Source organism: Scyliorhinus canicula, chromosome 24, assembly GCF_902713615.1.
Source record: "Scyliorhinus canicula chromosome 24, sScyCan1.1, whole genome shotgun sequence".
Taxonomy (NCBI): domain Eukaryota; kingdom Metazoa; phylum Chordata; class Chondrichthyes; order Carcharhiniformes; family Scyliorhinidae; genus Scyliorhinus; species Scyliorhinus canicula.
The window spans coordinates 534,739-550,392 of NC_052169.1; the positions used below are offsets into that span (position 1 = coordinate 534,739).

General features: G+C 46.7%; 2 protein-coding genes across 9 annotated transcripts in view; both read left to right on the plus strand.

The window, feature by feature from the left end:
• The window catches only part of LOC119956823 (tight junction protein ZO-1-like), a 228,696-nt gene extending 222,807 nt beyond the window's left edge, over positions 1-5,889 (plus strand). For 6 of the 8 annotated variants that reach the window (XM_038784276.1, XM_038784277.1, XM_038784278.1 and 3 more), the window contains 2 exons: positions 2,688-2,831; positions 4,773-5,889. In XM_038784276.1, coding sequence (XP_038640204.1) covers positions 2,688-2,831; positions 4,773-4,867 — 239 coding nt within the window. In that variant the 3' untranslated portion in view covers positions 4,868-5,889. The remainder of the gene's footprint in view (positions 1-2,687; positions 2,832-4,772) is intronic. The other 2 variants (XM_038784280.1, XM_038784279.1) reach the window with 2 other exon arrangements.
• Positions 5,890-14,615: 8,726 nt separating this feature from the next.
• The window catches only part of fam189a1 (family with sequence similarity 189 member A1), a 66,772-nt gene continuing 65,733 nt past the window's right edge, over positions 14,616-15,654 (plus strand). Inside the window, exon 1 of the mRNA XM_038784094.1 lies at positions 14,616-14,847. Coding sequence (XP_038640022.1) covers positions 14,623-14,847 — 225 coding nt within the window. The 5' untranslated portion in view covers positions 14,616-14,622. The remainder of the gene's footprint in view (positions 14,848-15,654) is intronic.

Below are 15,654 nucleotides of genomic sequence, written 5' to 3' on the forward strand. Positions count from 1 at the left end.
CAACATTGGAAAATTAAAACCATCTTCCGCCGAGGTTAATTCTTTGAGGAGGTAACAAGCAAGTTAGACAAAGGAGAACCAGTGGACGTGATTTATTTAGATTTCCAGAAGGCCTTTGACAAGGTGTCGCATAGGAGACTTAAATAAGTTAAGAGCTCATGGTGTTCAGGGTAAGATCCTGGCATAGATAGAGGATTGGCTGACTGGCAGAAGGCAAAGAGTGGGGATAAAGGGGTCTTTTTCAGGATGGCAGTCGGTGGCTAGTGGTGTGCCTCAGGGGTCTGTGCTTGGACCACAACTTTTTACAATATGCATTAATGATCTGGAAGAAGGAACTAAGGGCACTGTTGCTAAGTTTGTAGATGATACAAAGATCCGGAAAGAGATAGGTAGTATTGAGGAAGCAGGGGGCTGCAGAAGGACTTGGACAAGCTAAGAAAGTGGGCAATGAAGTGGCAAATGAAATACAATGTGGAAAAGTGTGCGGTTATGCACTTTGGAAGGAGGAATCTAGACATTGACTATTTTCTAAATGGGGAAATGCTTCGGAAAGTAGAAGCACAAAGGGACTTGGGAGTCCTTGTTCACGATGCTCTTAAGGTTAACGTGCAGGTTCAGTCGGCAGTTAAGGCGGCAAATGCAATGTTCGCATTCATGTCAAGAGGGCTAGAATACAAGACCAGGGATGTACTTCTGAGGCTGTATAAGGCTCTGGTCAGACCCCATTTCGAGTAGAGAGAGCAGTTTTGGGCCCCATACCTAAGGAAGGATGTGCTGGCCTTGGAAAGGGTCCAGAGGAGGTTCACAAGAATGGTCCCTGGAATGAAGAACTTGTCGTATGAGGAACGGTTGAGGACTCTGGGTCTGTACTCGTTGGAGTTTAGAAGGATGAGAGGGGATCTTATTGAAACTTACAGGATACTGCGAGGCCTGGATAGAGTGGACGTGGAGAGGATGTTTCCACTTGTAGGAAAAACTAGAACCAGAGGACACCGTCTCAGATTAAAGGGACGATCCTTTAAAACAGAGATGAGGAGGAATTTTGTCAGCCGGGGGGGTGAATCTGTTGAACTCTTTGCCGCTGAAGGCTGTGGAGGCCAAATCACTGAGTGTCTTTAAGACAGCGATAGATAGGTTTTTGATTAATAAGGGGACCAGGGGTTATGGGGAGAAGGCAGGAGAATGGGGATGAGAAAATATCAGCCGTGATTGAATGGTGGAACAGACTCAATCAGCAAAGTGGCCTAATTCTGCTCCTTTGTCTTATGGTCTTATGGAAACCCCAGCAACAAGGAGAAGAATTGTCAAGACACCCATCTGTGTCGTGTCTTGGGAAGGGATACAACTCTTTCTCCGTATCCCCCCTCCCCTATTAACATGTTTGAAAGTTGCCAGTGGAGTTATTGTTCATAGTGTGGGAGTTGGACCTCGTGGCCTGGAGTTTGGTAATTTCTTATTATCAGCAATGTGACGTTCTACATGGTTTGTAAAATAAATACTTATCTCGTACCTTTCATGGCTTTGGGATGTTCTAAGTCCTTTACAGCCAATCAAGTACTTTTGAAGTGTAATCCTGCTGTAATACAGGAAACAGCGTCCAATTGGTGCACAGTGGGCAGCACGGTAGCACAGTGGTTGTCACAGTTGCTTCACCACGCCAGGGTCCCAGGTTCGATTTCCGGCTTGAGTCACTGTCTGTGCGGAGTCTGCACGTTCTCCCCGTGTCTGCGTGTGTTTCCTCCGGGTGCTCCGGTTTCCTCCCACATGCCCCGAAAGATGTGCCATTAGGTGAATTTGGCATTCTGAATTCTCCCTCTGTGTAGCCGAACAGGCGACGGAGTGTGGCGACTGGGGGATTTTCACAGTACCTTCATTGCAGTGTTAATGTCAGCCTACTTGTGACAATAAAGATTATTATTATTATAAATGGCTTATCTCTTATCCTGAGACTATTCTATGCCCCTCAGACAGGGGAAAATCCTTCTTGCATCGACCCTGGTGAAGCCCATTATCAATTTTGTATGCATTGAGATTAATGTTTCATCTAAAAGATTTAATCTCTTCTGGTGCAGATTTCTTGGATTTTGGGCTGCAGTGTCAAGTGTAAAATTGTCACTTCACATTAATTTGTAATACTTGCTCAGCGAGAGGATCTGAATATTTTTACAGAGGGCTGTGTTAATTTTGTTTCCCGGGAAATTAACTGCAATTATTAATGGTCAAGAGCAAGGGTGATGTACGGATTTGAGAGGCACCAATGAAAATTACTGAAAGAAAATGTAGAAAAGAGTCCTTGGTCCCAGCAATGGGAGAGCTGAGTGGCAGGAATAGGCATGTGGTGGGTGAGGGAGGGAGGAAAGTATCTAACTGTCCTTACAGCACCAATTCAGTAATATTCTCACTATAGAAATTCTCAGTTCCAGTGATGCGGATCTTTTCTGATGGCAGAGAATGTTGGAAATGTGTCGCAGGTCACAATATTTGAAGGAGAAAGACCAGCTTAGTTTTGTTGCCATCTTTTAGCAGAACGGTTGTAAATGTTCCTCCTGAAACATTAACCTGTCACTCTCTGCTTCTCCCCAATACCCGACGTATGCTGATCACCCACAATTTCTCTCTTTCAGATTGACTGCATTGTTTTCAGCTCTCGTTCGAATGCATTGATTTGAATGTCTTTTCTGTCCTAGGTGAAACACTCCTCAGCCCACTGGTGATGTGTGGACCCCATGGCTTGAAGTTCCTGAAGCCTGTGGAGCTGCGTTTGCCTCACTGTGCGTCTATGACTCCAGATGGTTGGTCTTTTGCTCTAAAATCCTCCGACTCCTCGTCGGGTATGCTTCTCTCTCTCTCTCTAGCTCTCTCTCTCTGCTTTATCTGAAGAGTTTTGCGTAAGGTGTGGTTCTACAGTGCCTTTGCCTAATCTGTTTTCATGGTTTATTTAGGATGTGGTTCAGTTGCATTGTTTACATTTCTTTGCCTAGTGTCAACTCCCTTCATTTCACTCCAGAGATCAGATCCATTGAATGTTGTGCACTTATGTTTATCAAACAGAAGCTTAAGTAATCAATGCTGCTTGATTTTCAAAGAACATGTAGAGATTAATATCTGAATGGCCTTGATATTTTGCTGGTTAATGTTAGGACTCTGCAATGTTGCTGGTATTACTTTCACTATTGATCACACAAGACCTGTTGATTATAATTTGTGATCAGACACACTCCATTCGTTGCATATTTTCATTTCATTTTTTTCATTTTCATATGATTTATGGGTATTCATCTTTGTGGATCCTGTCCATTTAGCACTGGTTGCACTCCAGGACTCTGAGTTAAATATTGCTGGGAGGAGTGGGGAAGAAAGCATTTAGTCCCGTGATGGAATGGGAAGAGGTGGCTACTGGGAGGGGAATGTGACTTGAAGGGGGCATCGCGGAGGAGGGAAGTGATTGGTTCAGTAGTTGGTTGCAAGGGAGACGTGAGACTTCAACCCAGGGGCATGTCCAAAGAGAGACAGTTTAATTCACTAAGCTTCATGATGCACAGTTTGATGGACCATAAAGTTTCTGAAACTCTGTTCCAGCCGATGACTGAAATATTCAAAATTGCGTAATTGATGGGCATCTATAAAATTGGGAGCTTCCTGAGAAATGTTGCACTTTGAGCTGAGCATCACTAACGCCAGCTGATGAATTGATCTGAATTATTTTAACTAGCACACTTTGGCCTTGTTTCCACTCGCAAAGGTTTTTTCAGCCTTGTCTCTGTGTAGAATTTGAGAGTCAGATCCATTGCATGGCCTTCCCTAACACTGCTAGCTGTCCTGGCAGAGGCATGTTCAGGATACGTAATAATGGTGCTGCTTCTAATCCAGACCAAGCTATGATACGTTGAGCTGTAACTTGTGCCTTTCATGATCTCTCGATTAACCCTGCCCAAATTATTATTAAATTGCATCTTTAGTTATTAAAACTCTCTGCCGTTCTCAGTCTGCAACTGTGCTGTTGAGGTGTGCAGATGCTTACCACCTTTCTGCTCCTTCTGCTTGTTCATAACCAACTCTAAACCTCAATGTTCCCATTTTGTGACACATTTCTTGTTTTACCCAATTTTTTTACAATTAAGGGGCAATTTTTAACATGGCCAATCCACCTACCCTGCACATCTTTGGGTTGTGGGGGCGAAACTCACGCAAACACTGGGAGAATGGGCAAACTCCACACGAACAGTGACCCAGAACCGGGATCGAACCTGGGACCTCAGTGCCGTGAGGCAGCAGTGCTTCCCACTGAGCCACCGTGCTGCCTGCTTGTTTTACTCTTTTCAAAGTATTAATATGTAACATGACTTTATGTATGAATTAACATTGCTGTACTTGGTGAGTAAATGGAAATGAATTTCTGCATGATAATTCACTTCCCGTAGTGTGGTTCAGCTAAACCGTCAGAAAGGTGTCTTTAAACCTACTTTAAAGAGGCTTCAGCACAAGCTGGAAAAGTCCTTGAATGGGAAACATTTGGGAAATCTGCCACCTCGCAGAAGTTCACTGTCGTTTTATTTGGAGCTTTAACTGGATATTGGAAATTGAAAGCTCCCTAGAATTTCGAGTGGGGACTCAGCTGAGTGGTGTATAATCCTTGCTGTACCTGTATGGGGGGGGGGGGGTTTAGATGACAAAAGTAGAAAATGTTTCATTGACCGATGCTAACATCCCTCTCCTCCGTGAGTGAAACTGTTGATTTGATGTTAAACTAATGGTTTGTTTCTTTCTTCCAGGTGACCCTAAGAGTTGGCAGAACAAATCTCTCCCTGGAGACCCCAATTACCACGTGGGAACAAATTGTGTCTCAGTCTTAATTGATCACTTTTAACGGTGGAAGTGGGTGATTGACAGTTATGTCGGGAATACCTCGGCAGTGGGTGGAACACAGATTTAAGCAATAACCTGTTTTCACACAAACAGAAATGAGGGTGTTGGACAACCTGAAATGTAAATGCTTACATTCTAAGTGCTGTGAATCGAATTGCAGACGAGCTTGCAATGACACAGCAAGTCTGAACTGTAAAGTTTCCCCAGATTCTTTGTTAACCAGCAGGAATGCCTTACCCTTAGTTTTTGTAGCTATCATTTAAAACACTAAATAGATTTTTCTACTTTGTATAACTTTACAGCCTTTTCATGTTTATATAGGTAACCATAGCCTAGTTTAAATGTAGAAGCTACTTTTCTATGTCCTTTAATTATAAAAAGATGTTTGGCTTTGAGTGAGTATAGCTGGTTGGCAGGGACTTTCTAACGAGTTACTGTTGGACGTCCTGCTTGCTGTGGGATTGGTAGGAAAGTCGCTGAGATCTATGGCTGTACATAAACCTTGATATCACCTTGGAGCTCAGTTTGTAAATTAACATTTTTTATGTCTTATTTTGTATAAAACAAAACTGAAAAGAGCTTTCTAAAGAGGATCTTTATATTCTGTCGCCATGGGGCCTTTTGAGCAGTTGTATAATTTGCAGCAATAAAATCAACAGTTACAACTTTAAAAAAATCACTGAAAGTTTTACAGATTTGTAATAATGTTGCTGTGTTCTTGAGAATGACTTGTCTGTGTAAAGGCACTGGGTCCTTTATAGTTTACGGCATGTTGGAGTGCAATGAGTGGGATCTTTGGATAAAGTGACAGGTTACTGTGCTGTGTGCCCCAAAGTGTATTTTTGTACTAATAGACGATTTATTCTGGCACAGCAGCACGTGGCTCGCTGGGGATTCTAACACGGCTTCTGTTAATCACTTCTTCACTATTCCTGAGGGGCTGACTTTATTTCCTTCGATTACTCAAATTACGCATTTCTAAATATACCACTATTATTGAATAAAACATTTTTAAAATATCAAGTTGTAGTCTCTTTGTCTGATATTCTATTCATATTTACCTTTCCTCTCCCCTCTCTCAGTCCTCTCCAGTACAGTAAGAAGTCTTCCAACACCAGGTTAAAGTCCAACAGGTTTGTTTGGAATCACTAGCTTTCGGAGTGTAACTCCATCAGGTGAGACCCCAGTCCAACGCCAGCATCTCCATATCATGGCTACCATCCTCTCCTGTAGGCAAAGACACTCAGTGGGATATGTTTTCATGTGTGCGACTAACTGTGGTAACTATCCCAGTGCCTGTTGCTAATAGGAGAGGCATGAGCAGTGGGTTGTGTCAGATCTTTGACCGCAATCACTCAGTGTGCGCCCAGGTTAGTGTTGGAGCAGAATCTATCAGGATCAAAGGAATATTGATTAGCAATTGAGTGCTGACTATCCCAGGGATCCTGAGGCCAGCCCCATTGCTGATTTGTTGACTTGAGTGAAATTAACTCTGCACAGAATTAGGATCTTATGGCCTTGTTGCTTAGCGCTGGACAGCACATTTACTCATTTGTCCATTTATCCCAGAGAAACTTACAACATTGTACAATTGAATTGCGCATCATTTGTAAAAATAAATGAATTACTAAAAATTCATGACTAAAATGTTAGTGCTGAATCATGTGATCATGGGTTAAAAGCATAATGTCCGAAGCCTCCTGTATTGCTCTTTTGCTACCACTTTTAAAAGCTTTCTGTAGGCAGCACGGTGGCGCAGTGGTTAGCACTGCTGCCTCATGGCGCCGAGGTCCCAGGTTCGATCCCTGTCCCGGGTCACTGCTCGTGTGGAGTTTGCACATTCTGCCCGTGTCTGCATGGGTTTCACTCCCACAACCCAAAGATGTGCAGGGTAGGTGGATTGGCCATGCTAAATTGCCCCTTTATTGGGGAAAAAAATTAATTGGGTACTCTTTTTAAAAAAAAAAAAAAAAAATGTTAAAGGAAAAATAAAAGCTTCCTGTATCATTCTGAGAGCCTCGTGCTCTCTGGGAGCAGGAATTTCCTGATCATTCTGGCACTGCAGAGGGTAGGGAGTCCTCCCCAGGCATTGAGGAGCGTTTATTCCAGCCTGTGTCAAAAGATAAATAAATGTGGGCAGCACGGTGGCGCAGTGGGTTAGCCCTGCTGCCTCAAGGCGCCGAGGTCCCAGGTTCGATCCTAGCTCTGGGTCACTGTCCGTGTGGAGGTTGCACATTCTCCCCGTGTCTGCGTGGGTTTCGCCCCCACAACCCAAAGATGAGCACGGTAGGTGGATTGGCAATGCTGAATTGCTCCTTAATTGGAAAAAATGAATTGGGTACTCTAAATTTATTTCAAAAAAGATCAATAAATGAGCTGATGTTTGGACATAGGGTGAAACAGATGGATTAGACTCAGTAACATAAGTGATAGGATTACGCTGAGTGAATGCTGCACTGGCAGAATTGTGGCCGTGTAATATGTGTGCCGATCTTCGAGACTGCAGTGGGAAATCTGAAGATTGGGTGATAGCAGGCAGCAGTGTCTCAGAGGTGTAAAGCTGAGATTTTAGAGATGGAGGTTAAATGATGCAGAAATCAGGAAGGGGGGTTTGGGGACTCTTGAAGCTGAGGCAGCAACCCACACTCATGGCTGTCAACAATCCTAGGTTTCATGCCTCAAATGTATCTCATCAAGAAATTGAGGAAAGAAAGTGCAATGGTATTTTTGTGCCATTATCATCAAGCTTATCAATATGTGATCAAATGTAATTTCTCTGGATAAGAGGCCAAATGTGATTGTCCGAAAGACAAACTGCTGCTAATGTTTACTGTTTGGTCCCTCTTCCATGATTGGCAGCTGGATTTATATTTCATTTAATTTGCTTTCTCGTGTAAATTTTACACAAGCCAGCATTAGCTGATGGATATGGTGCATTAATCATCATCTGCTACTGTTAGCAACTTAAAATAACTGATTTTGCAGTTTGCTCCCTTTCCTTTTGGAAAGTGCTCATCCATGCGGGCAGCACGGTAGCATGGTGGTTAGCATAAATGCTTCACAGCTCCAGGGTCCCAGGTTCGATTCCCGGCTGGGTCACTGTCTGTGCGGAGTCTGTACGTCCTCCCCGTGTGTGCGTGGGTTTCCTCCGGGTGCTCCGATTTCCTCCCACAGTCCAAAGATGTGCGGGTTAGGTGGATTGGCCATGCTAAATTGCCCGTAGTGTAAAAAGTAAGGTTTGGGGGGGGGGGGGGGGGGGTGGGTTACGGGTATAGGGTGGATACGTAGGTTTGAGTAGGGTGATCATTGCTCGGCACAACATTGAGGGCCGAAGGGCCTGTTCTGTGCTGTACTGTTCTATGTTCTATGTTGGTGCTGATAGGCTTTGTACCCACCTCCAGAGTCATTCTTCATCAGTGAACTCTGAGAGGAAGTGGATTCAGTTCTTTCTCCTGAGGGACTGAGTCCTGCTCTAGTTTCCAGCAGGAGCCATTTAAAAAACAGTCGAATCCAACTTAAATTTGACAATAGCTTGCATCATGATGTCAGCTTCCTGCAATCTTTATTTGTTTATTCCTTTGCCTCAGGAATCTCCCCTACATCCAGGAATTGAATCAAGGATTTTCATGGTCCCTGAGGGATCTCTTGAGTTTGGTCTATATTCTGAATGACAGTATGGATGGGGATTCTGTTCCTGTGGATTAAATTCCATATCACATCGCAACATTCCACACCACGCACATGAACTGCAGGAATGAGAAATCAGAGATTCAAACAGAGCTAGTAGTCTTTCATCAGAAACAGAAATCATCATGATTTTTAATGGAATAGTGGAACAGAGAGCTGCTTTATGCCTCGAGGAAAACAGAAGCTTCTGTCTCTGCGATGCGGAATAGAGCCGGGGTTTCCTGGGAATGTTTGCAATTTGGAAATTACACCCACGTTGGTAAAGTGCAGCTGAGTGCAGTCAGTGACTGCTGGGGGACAGGATAACCTCACTGGTTCATCGAAACATCGAAAATAGAAGAAGGTAGAGGCTGTTCGGCCCCTCGAGCCTGCTCCGCCATTCATTATGATCATGGCTAATCATCAAGTTCGATACCCTGATTCGCCCCCCCCCCCCCCCCCCCCCCCCCCCCCCCCCCCCATATGCCTTGAGCCCTAAGATTAATATCTAATTCCTTCTTGAAATTACGCAGTTTTGGCGGCAACTGCTTTTTGTGGTAGCGACTTCCACAGGTTCCCCACTCTCTGGGTGAAGACATTTCTCCTCACCTCAGTCCTAAAAGGTTTACCCCTTATCCTTGAGCTATGACCCCGAGTTCTGGACCGCCCCCCACCACCATCAGGAACATTCTTTCTGAATCGACCTGTCTAATCCGGTTAGAATTTTTAAAGTCTCTATGAAATCCCCTCTCACTCGTCTAAACTCCAATGAATATAATCGTAAATCCCGCCTCATCGGACAGTCCCGCCATCCCAGGAATCAGCTTGGTCAGCCTTCGCTGGACTCTCCTCAGCAAGAACATCTTCCTCAGATAAGGACACCAAAACTGCACACAGTACTCCAGGTACGGCTTCACCAATGCCCTATACAATGGCAGTAAAACATCTCTATTCCTATAATGAAATCCTCTCGCTATGAAGGCCGACATACTGCCTGCTGTACCTGCGTGCTTACTTTCAGCAACTGATGTACGAGGGCACCAAGGTCTCGCTGAGTGTCCACCTCTCAATTTACACCCGTTCTGCCTTCCTATTTTTGCTCCCGAAGTGGATCACCTCACATTTATCCACATTCTACTGCATCTGCCATGCATGTGTCCGCTCACTCAGCCTGTCCAAATCCTGCTGAAGCATCTCTGCATCCTCCTCACAGCTCACCCTCCCACCCAACTTTGTATCATCTGCAAACTTGGAGATAATACATTTAGTTCCCTCGTCCAAATCATTAATATATAATGTGAATAGTTCGGGTCCTGGCACAGATCCCTGCAGTACCCCACTAGTCACTGCCTGCCAATCAGAAAAAGACCATTTATGCCATCTTTTTGCTTCCTGTTTGTTAACCACCTTTCTATCCATCTAAAGGCACTACCCGTAATCCCATGAGTTTTAGCTTTACATAGTAATCGGCTATGTGAGACCTTGTCAAAAGCCTAAATAAACCATATCCACCGGTTCTCCCTGGTCAACTCTACTACAGTAGTTACATCTTCAAAGAATTCTAATAGATTTGTCAAACATGATTTTCCTTTTGTAAATCCATGCTGACTTTGTCTGATTACACCACTGCTTTCCAAATGCTGTGCTGTGAAATCCTTGATAATGGCCTCTAGCAACTTCCCTACCGCTGATGTTAGGCTCACTGGTCTATAGTTCCCTATTTTATCTCTAGCTCCCTTTTTGAATAGCGGGGTTACATTCGCTACCCTTAAATCTGTGGGAACCATTCCAGAGTCCAAAGAAGTTTGGAAAATGACCTTCAATGGATCTACTATTTATAGAGCCATTTCCTTAAATACTCTGGGATGAAGATTATCAGGCCCTGGAGATTTGTCTGCCTTCAATCCCATAATTTCCTCAAAACCATTTCTTTACTAATACTAATTTCCTTCAGCTCCTCACTAAAACTTGTGTTTCTCAGAACTTTCGGTATGTTATTCATGTCTCCATTTGTGAAGACCGAAGCAAAGTATGAGTTTAGTTCCCCAGCCATTTCTTTGTTCCAAGTTATGAATTCCCTCATTTCTAATGGGCCTTCCTTAATTTTTATCAATCTTTTTCTCTTTACATACCTATAGAAACTTTTACAGTCAGTTTTTATGTTTCCCACTAGCTTACTTTGAAATTGTATTTTCCGCTTAATCAATCCCTTGGTTTGTCTTTGCTGAATTTTAAACTGTTTCCAATCCTCAGGTCTATTGCTTTTTCTTGCTAATTTGTATGCCTCTTCTTTGAATCCAATACTATCTCTAATTTCCCTTGTAAGCCATGGTTTGGCCACAGTTCCCTTTCTACCCTTGAGCCAAATAGGAATAAACAACTTTTGGAATTCACTTATTCATTCCTTGAATGCTGCCATTGCCTGTCCACTGTCCTTCCTTCAGTAATGTTTCCCAGTCCATCGCCGCCAGTCCCCGTCTGTCATACTTTGTTAAAAGTGGGGTTACCCTCTCTTTGTCTTTCCAGCAGTCCTTGTGAATAAAGGATGTGTGAAACTGATGCTATGATTTGTGCTATCTTGAAATTTAAGAAGGGTTATGCTTTTCAAGTAGTTGAGCCATTTTGCCTTTCATAATGTCATAACATGGGGAAATGTTCAATTGTCTGAATAAATTAGGATGAATGAAATACAGATTAATCGGCATGGAACTCGTATACATTTTCAAATAGTTACAAGAAAATATCAGCCTTCCTGATTTACACTGAACTGTACCATTCCAGCCGTATCTGACCTCTGTGGGAAGTTGCTGTTGACCTTAGCGTTTTGGAGGGGAAAGGTTCAGGCTGTACATCTGCCATCTCAACACCACTGCGTGTTTAGGAATCATTACAATTACTCTCAACCTCAAAATTCATGAATGACTCCTTGGATGAGGTAGTTATAGAGTAACAGATAATAATTATGATAGTGATGGTGTACCATGATGTAAAAGTGACATCAGCAGCCCTATGCAAGAGATTGAGAAGATGGAATAGTCTCTTCCATCGGGTAAATAAAACAAGCTTTTGAAGAAACATATTTAAGATGCCCATTAGTGGGAAACCTATCCCAATCCGGAACAGGCCAGAAGTTACCTGGAGATCGAAAAATTATTTGAAACGGAGCCCACAAACCAATAATGTTCCTGGCAAAGCAGCTGGTGAGGGCATCATTAAGGCACTGACAGCTTGTTAACATTCAAAAATAATTCTGTAAGTGTGAACAAGAAGAATAATTTGTCTCCAATGCGGTTACAAAATTCATTAAATAAGGAGCTGTAAGTTATTCAGTGACAGAAAAATCACCAACAGTCAGAGAAATTCAGATTGTGCTAAAGGTCGAAATGACATCTCGTTCTCCAATTCCCAGCCTTAACCCATCGAACAGTCAAAAGGATCCTCGCTTCTTCCCCAGCAACAGGAAAACCTTCCCAAGCTGAGTGAAGAATTGGCCTGATTACTGTTCCAGACAAAATTGATACCTCAGCAAATATCACCTGCTTATTATGGGATCAGCTGGAAAAGGACCAGCTGTTGGAAAGGAGAGTGACGGTCAATGTTTGTTGGTTCTTTTTTTCTCGGCCTCCTTTCTTGGGTAAAGTTACAGCTAAATTAATATCGGACCGATTTACCAACTAGAGATCTGGTGAAAGGACACAATCTGAAACATAAATCTCTTCCTCTCTCCACAGAAGCTGCTAGCCTTGCTGAGTATCTCCATCATTTTCTAAGAACAGCCCCCAACCACCGGACAGAGGGGCCCATTGGTGGGGTTTGGACGGGATTCTGTCCCGATGACGGGGATGGGACGGGATTCTGTCCGGGGACGGGGATGGGACCGGATTCTGTCCGGTGATGGGGATTGGACGGGATTCTGTCCCTGGGATGGGATTCTGTCCGGGGAAGGGGATTGGACAGGATTCTGTCCCGGTGAGGGGGATTGGACCGGATTCTGTCCCGGTGACGGGGATTGGACGGGATTCTGTCCCGGTGACGGGGATGGGACGGGATTCTGTCCCAGTGACGCGAATTGGACGGGATTCTGTCCCGGTGACGGGGGTTGGACGGGATTCTGTCCCAGTGACGCGAATTGGACGGGATTCTGTCCCAGTGACGGGGATTGGACGGGATTCTGTCCCAGTGACGGGAATTGGACGGGATTCTGTCCCAGTGACGGGAATTGGACGGGATTCTGTCCCGGTGACGGGGATGGGACGGGATTCTGTCCCGGGGACGGGATTCTGTCCCGGGGACGGGATTCTGTCCCGGTGACGGGGATTGGACGGGATTCTGTCCCGGGGACGGGGATTGGTCGGGATTCTGTCTCGGGGACGGGAATTAGACGGGATTCTGTCCCAGTGACGGGGATTGGACAGGATTCTGTCCCGGGAACAGGGATTGGACGGGATTCTGTCCCGGTGACGGGGATTGGACGGGATTCTGTCCCGGGAACGGGGATTGGACGGGATTCTGTCCAGGTGACGGGGATTGGACGGGATTCTGTCCCGGTGACGGGGATTGGACGGGATTCTGTCCCGGTGACGGGGATTGGACGGGATTCTGTCCCGGTGACGGGGATTGGACGGGATTCTGTCCCGATGACGGGGATTGGACGGGATTCTGTGCCGGGGACGGGGATTGGACGGGATTCTGTCCCGGGGACGGGATTCTGTCCCGGTGACGGGGATGGGACGGGATTCTGTCCCGGGGACGGGATTCTGTCCCGGTGGCGGGGATTGGACGGGATTCTGTCTCGGTGACGGGGATTGGACGGGATTCTGTCCCAGTGACGGGGATGGGACGGGATTCTGTCCCAGTGACGGGGATTGGACGGGATTCTGTCTCGGTGATGGGGATTGGACGGGATTCTGTCCCGGTGACGGGGTTCTATCCCGGTGACGGGGATGGGACGGGGTTCTATCCCAGTGATGGGGATTGGTCGGGATTCTGTGCCGGTGACGGGGATTGGACGGGATTCTGTGCCGGGGACGGGGATTGGACGGGATTCTGTCCCGGGGATGGGGATGGGACGGGATTCTGTCCCGGTGACGGGGATTGGACGGGATTCTGTGCCGGTGACGGGGATTGGACGGGATTCTGTCCCGGTGACGGGGATTGGACGGGATTCTGTCCCGGTGACGGGGATTGGACGGGATTCTGTCCCGGTGACGGGGATTGGACGGGATTCTGTCTCGGTGACGGGGATTGGACGGGATTCTGTGCCGGTGACGGGATTCTGTCCCGGTGACGGGGATGGGACGGGATTCTGTCCCGGTGACGGGGATGGGACGGGATTCTGTCCCGGGGACGGGGATGGGACGGGATTCTGTCCCAGTGACGGGAATGGGACGGGATTCTGTCCCGGGGACGGGGATGGGACGGGATTCTGTCCCGGTGACGGGGATTGGACGGGATTCTGTCTCGGTGACGGGGATTGGACGGGATTCTGTGCCGGTGACGGGATTCTGTCCCGGTGACGGGGATGGGACGGGATTCTGTCCCGGGGACGGGGATTGGACGGGATTCTGTCCCGGGGACGGGAATTAGACGGGATTCTGTCTCCTTATTACTAATGGTGTGTTGCAGTTTTGGCTTTGAAATAAAGGAGTGTTAATGCTGCTGGGGTTTGCGCTTCAGGGTGCTGCTGCACTGTTACTTTATTTGCTTGGTGGTATGAGTTATGAAATACTTTCCAAAGTCCCGACAGCTTCAAGTTAAACAACAAAGATATTGACGTTTGATTTTCACCACTTTCTGCAGCCTGACTTGTTCTTTTCTGAGTCTTTTGGCAAAATGGTGCAAGGACAAAAATGTACAAATAAACTAAATCTGTTTCATTGTAGTTTCATCATTTAACAGACTGGCTGCTGGGAGTTTGGACAGACAACAAACTTGTTCATTGGGAAGGTGGAACTGCTTTGCCCCTTCAGCGGACCTTCCATCCCCGCGCGCCCCCGGCCCCGCGCGCTCCCGGCCCCGCGCGCCCCCGGTCCCGCGCGCTCCCGCCCCCGCGCGCTCCTGCCCGCGCGCCGCCGCCTCTCCGCTCTGGCGATGCCCGGCGGCCGCCGCTGCGGCTGTGAGGCGGCGGGTGGGTGGCGCGGTTCCCGGAGCCGCGGTTCCCGCTCCCGGGGTCTCCGCTCCCGGGGTCTCCTCCTGACTCTCGGCGCCGCCCAGCTGGCGCTCGGGGGGCTGATCGTCGCCGTCAGCTTCGCCGCTCTGGCGCTGACATCGTCCGCCCGCGTCCGCCACTCCTGCCCCTTCTGGGCCGGATTCTCGGTGAGTGACCTGGTTAGTGAGAGCCGGTTAGTGTAACCTGGTTAGTGAGAGCCGGTTAGTGTAACCTGGTTAGTGAGAGCCAGGTTATCCCTGTTAGTGAAAACCCAGTTAGTGAGAGCCAGGTTAACCCTGTTAGTGAGACCCGATTAGTGAAACCTGGTTAGTGAGAGCCAGGTTAGTGTAACCCGGTTAGTGAGAGCCGGTTAGTGTAACCTGGTTAGTGAGAGCCGGTTAGTGTAACCTGGTTAGTGAGAGCCGGTTAGTGTAACCTGGTTAGTGAGAGCCAGGTTAGTGTAACCCAGTTAGTGAGAGCCAGGTTAACCCTGTTAGTGAGACCCGATTAGTGAAACCTGGTTAGTGAGAGCCAGGTTAGTGTAACCCGGTTAGTGAGAGCCAGGTTAACCCTGTTAGTGAGACCCGATTAGTGAAACCCGGTTAGTGAGAGCCAGGTTATCCCTGTTAGTGAGAACCCGGTTAGTGTAACCTGGGGCAGTGCGGTGGCACAATGGTTAGCACTGGGACTGCAGTGACGAGGACCTGGGTTCAATCCCGGCTCTGGGTCACTGTCGGTGTAGAGTTTGCACATTCTCCCCGTGTCTGCGTGGGTCTCACCCCCACAACCCAAAGATGTGCCGGGTAGGTGGATTGGCCACGCTAAATTGCCCCTGAATTGGAAAAAATTAATTGGGTACTCTAAAGTTTTGTTTAAAGGTTAGTGTAACCTGGTTATGGAGACCTGGTTAGTGAGAGCCAGATTAACCCTGTTGGTGAGACCCGGTGAGCATAAACTGGTTAGACCTGGTTGGT